A 5187-nucleotide genomic window follows, 5' to 3' on the forward strand; every position below is an offset into this window, starting at 1 on the left:
ACATGAAAATTTTTCAAATCAATTAAAAAACGATTAAATCGCAGCAATTGAGGCCTTACTGCATTTTGGACCATCATTTTAAGTTTTAAATAACGTTGTGGGCAAATAGCACCGCTCAATGATAAAAATTATTTTAACCAAGAGTAACAATTCAGAAGAACATGACATTGTTATAAAAATCAGTGATGTACGATTGATTTGCTTGATGGAAAATTATGGAAGACGCAGCGACCATGGCGCTTGATTCCACAGTGAGAAGTAAAAATTCGAGTCGTTCGAAAGAATCGAAGGATTCGGTGAATTCGGAACTGAAACCAGACAGTTATCTAGAATCAAAATACTCGAAAGATGTCCTTATCCCAGAAAAGCAGCAGCTGCAGGAACAGCATCAGTTCTCAAAGCGCTCGAAGAATCAGCAAGATTTGCGGGCAGCTTCCAAAGCCAAGGACGACTCAAATATGCTGATGTTTACGTCCTGTGGACAATTGCTGCTTGGTAAGTCTTGGCAAGAGAGCTTTCCGAGATAATTCTATTTTGATTATCACGCTAATATTACTCAGGACCACAAAAAAAAATTGATGAAAGGTTCATTTGACCCTTAGAACATATATGTTCTAAGATTTGACCAGACCAGGTTTTTTGTACGTTTTTGGGGTTGCTGAACACGAATCTGAAGTCCGTTTTCCTCCATCACGTCAGGAGTTTTTCCTAACCTCAAAAAACATGGCGGATTTCATGTGACCGGAAAACTTTTTTAAATAACGACGGATTTGCTTGAAACTTGGTATTTGGGGGTTTTTGGGGTTGCTGATTACGAATATGAAGTCAGATTTTCAAAATCCAAAATGGCGGATCCAATATGGCGGACGAGTTTTTTGAAAATTGTGCAATTTTCATGAAACTTGGTATTTGGGAGTTTTTGGGGTTGCTGATTACGAATATGAAGTCAGATTTTGAAAATAAATATCCAATATGAGATCGAGATGTCCTATGAATATAGGTATAGGAGAGGCCCCTATTATGAGATACCGAGTTCATTTTGTGTAATTACTAAATGTTTATTGGTAGAATTAAAAAAAATAATAGGTCATTTTGAAGAGAATTTAATAAGCTTTAAGATAGTGTTATGTAAAATTTAATTTAAATTTTATTTTATTTTTTAATTAAAGAAATGTAAAAGGTGAACAAATCGCAAAGTCGAAAAATTGTGCTCCTAGTATGAGATATCCCGAGAAATCGATAATAAAGCACAAAGTACATCAGTATTAGAATTAAAAAAACTTTATTTGATGTTTCTAACATATCAACGAGTACAGCCTATGCGCGTAAATTGAGCATGTGATGCATTGTATTCAGGATTTGTCTACAGTAGTAATTGGAATGAAGTATTGCAGAAACAGACCCTCAATGTTCATTCCGGTTATTCTTTTTATTATTGTACAATAACATTTATACTTTAAACATCGATTTTCACTTGGGCACAGAAGTATAAATTATTTCATATTAGAAATATCCTGGGTATCTCATATTACGAGTATCACGTCTTACAATTTTACGATTATCAAATCTAATTTCTTTAATTAAACAATTCAACATATTTCGTATTTTTCTATCAGTACGATCTTACTCTATTACTACATGAAGAATTTATTGCCAAATAATTACTTATTAAATAATAAACAAAGATTAAAGGCTTATCTCAATGAAACTTGAAAACATTCAAACTCTAAAATTTTATTTTACAATTACTGTAGATATAATCTAACAATAAATTTTCCACTAAATAGTTTTCAATCCAAGAGCAATAATTTCATGATAGAATCAACAGATAGCATTTATTGGTTTAGCAGAAACGCCGCTATCTCATGTTAAGCGCCTATCTCATAATAGGGGGCTTTCCTTAATTACTAAATAAAGGACATCTCGATCTCATATTGGATATTTATTTTCAAAATCTGACTTCATATTCGTAATTAGCGACCCCAAAAACTCCCAAATACCAAGTTTCATGAAAATTGCACAATTTTCAAAAAACTCGTCCGCCATATTGGATCCGCCATTTTGGATTTTGAAAATCTGACTTCATATTCGTAATCAGCAACCCCAAAAACCCCCAAATACCAAGTTTCAAGCAAATCCGTCGTTATTTAAAAAAGTTTTCCGGTCACATGAAATCCGCCATGTTTTTTGAGGTTAGGAAAAACTCCTGACGTGATGGAGGAAAACGGACTTCAGATTCGTGTTCAGCGACCCCAAAAACGTACAAAAAACTTGGTCTGGTCAAATGAACCTTTCATCAATTTTTTTTTATGGTCCTGTGTTATTAATATCGATTTTTTTTACGAAATAATGTACAATAGTTATTTTAATTTGACAAATTTTAAACTAAATACCGATGAGAACATGTTGTAACGGTCAAGCTGGATCTTGGATGCTTCTAATATAATTTCATGTGAATTTATATACTACGTATGTAGATTCTAGACCGTTACGGCATATTCTCATCGGTATTTAATTTAAAACTATTACGGTCCAATAAGATTAGATATTGTTTGACAAATTTTGTTATAGTTTTATATTATTGTTATACATACATATACATATTATATTATAAACCGTACCTTAATTAATTTCTCAAAAGTGCATGAAGAAGACGATAATTGAATGATATAATTTTGCCATTAGGTATTGTCTTAGTCGTCTTTGGTATCTTGGTGCTCGTCCACGGTGCTTCTTTGGGCGGATCTGGTGCAGGACTCTGGGCAGGTGCAGCCGCCCTAGTTGCCGGTGCACTTGGAGTGGTTGCAACATTAGCGGCCTCGTCCACTAAAACAAATTTTGCATTTTCGTCCGCTCATCTTGCGTCCAGTTTAATCGCACTTGCCCTTTCAAACATGGCCACTATAACAGCATTAACGGCGGTCGTCAGGGATTCACAAAGGACACCGGACGTGTCATTTCTCAGCTTTTCGGTACAATGTTCATAATGATTTCTCGATTAATTTCTATGTTCAAATATGTGACATTTTGAAAAAAAAAACACCACACTTTATTAATTTTTTTTATAATAAATCAATTCTTATTATTTTGCATATTAAAGTATTAATTAAAGGTGTATATTAAGATATAGTATTTGATAAATAAATATACAGTTAAAAGTTATTTCGGATCTTTAAAATATACCTTTATATTTAATGGTAATTATTAAATTAAACTAATCATTATTATAGATAATTATAAATATTATTGTGAATTAAAAATATCAATGTATATTTCAGGATGATGGTAGCGATGTAATGGAAATCGATAACGGCTTGGCGGGTTTGTTAGCAAGCATTGGCCTATTGGTGGCTAGCGTGGCTGAACTATTAGTATCCAGTTATAGCTGCCTGACCTTGACACCGAAGTTATGTGGCTGTCTGCGAGCGAATTCTACCGACGAGATGGTGATCAACGGTCATCTGAAGACGAGCAATATGGTTCATCAGTGGGTTGTCACGCAGAATCATATGCCGGCTAAGAGTCAACAACCATCTGTCTATTTAGTGCACCCGATGCCAGTGCCTATACACCCAATGATTCAGGTAAGCGCTTTTTTACGACTTCAATAACTGTAATTATATATTGTTAAGGTGGGACGATTCTATAAGAACATAAATTCTGCTTGCGCTTACTATTATCTGTTTCTTTCCCTGATTTTTTCATTTTATTCTCTACTTCCTTCTCTTTCCTTATTTTATGCTTGTTGCATTCCTTTGAAATTTTGGTAATTATATAGAATACGGGCCTCACCTCCGATTTTGATCTAATTAGGCTCATTCGACGCGTTTTCACTCAAAATGAAAGAATCCGGAAGAAATTTGTGGCGCTCGACCTCGTGAACCGAAATATTAAGCGTTAAAGTTCGAGATTTTAGAGGTTAAGATATCTGTCACTACTTTAAAAATAACAAATTACTGCTTTAGAAACACAAAAACACTGCTTTAAAAATACAAATTTACTGCTTTAATAAACAATTTAATTTAAAACAATAGTGGAGCCCCCCCCCACAGGGGGGGCAGAACCATAGAGATAGTAGTACTAGAGTACTCATTGTAGGAGTGGGGGTAATCCTATCTAGAAAAGAACGCACTCATTTGGGCCTTTTCGTTCTCTCTCGTTTCGCGCATGCGTATAGCTATATATTCTGAGAGAGGGGATCGAAAGAAAGAATAAGGAATTGAAAGAGCAACCCTTGGCACTGGGAAACCTTTAACCTTATCAAATTCAATTCTTTGTTTGATTACAAAGAGATCAGGCTACAAAGAGATCTTTAAGCGGGGAGCACAGACGTTTGCATAACGCATAAAGCATGTGCATAAGGAATTTCATTGGCCCATTTTCTTATGCATGAGTCAATGGACCAATCAAATTCTTTATGCACATGCTTTATGCGTTATGCAAAAGTCTGTGCTCCTCGCTTTACACTTTTAACGTAGAAGTAATATGCGTGGATACAATATGTTCCGCTCCCTCAGTCCCTCTATGATTGTACCATAGACTTATAAGATAGACGGAGCGTTCATACGTGAGAAGTTGAAGACAACATTGAAGGACAGCTCTACTCTAGAGTCCTAGATATCAGAGAAGCGCAACCGGCTTAAGTCAGTATCGCAAAATTACTAAGAAAATTATTAAAAATGGCGTCGTTTGCAGACGAAATATGAAATCCACCAATCGTCTATTAGTCAGCCATTTTTAATACCACTGAATGAATATCATGATTGGCTGACAGTCAGCTAATCAGGACGCGGAACATCGGTTGCGCTTCTCTGATATCTAGGACTCTACTCTACTCCAGACATAGTTGTGTTTCTCTCTTTCACAGTGAGCGGTGGGGGATCAATCAGCTTGAGCGTATTGCGTAATGTCACAACTTTTGGTTTGTGTGCTGAGAGGTTATAAATTCGAGTGTGTAAAATTCTATAGAAGTATTAAATGACCTACTCAGAGGTGTACAATTTTTACTGTTTTGTATGAGAAAATAAAGATTCATAATTATAATAACCATTTAATTAATTATTATATATACACGCTTATATATTACATACACACTTAGAAATATGTAATAAACTTTAATGTAATTTGTATATGTATAAAATTTTTATATAAGAATAATAAGGCACGTATAATAGAAAGTATTAAAAA

At 34.5% G+C, this 5187-nt stretch overlaps 1 protein-coding gene across 1 annotated transcript in view; it reads left to right on the top strand.

The window, feature by feature from the left end:
* The first annotated feature begins 12 nt into the window (after positions 1–12).
* LOC108777626 (uncharacterized) overlaps positions 13–5187 on the top strand; it is a 20652-nt gene continuing 15477 nt past the window's right edge. The window contains exons 1-3 of the mRNA XM_018544563.1: positions 13–495; positions 2686–2972; positions 3279–3584. Coding sequence (XP_018400065.1) covers positions 216–495; positions 2686–2972; positions 3279–3584 — 873 coding nt within the window. The 5' untranslated portion in view covers positions 13–215. The remainder of the gene's footprint in view (positions 496–2685; positions 2973–3278; positions 3585–5187) is intronic.

The sequence above is a fragment of the Cyphomyrmex costatus genome, unplaced genomic scaffold (assembly GCF_001594065.2).
Source record: "Cyphomyrmex costatus isolate MS0001 unplaced genomic scaffold, Ccosl1.0 scaffold45, whole genome shotgun sequence".
NCBI classification, from domain to species: Eukaryota; Metazoa; Arthropoda; class Insecta; order Hymenoptera; family Formicidae; genus Cyphomyrmex; species Cyphomyrmex costatus.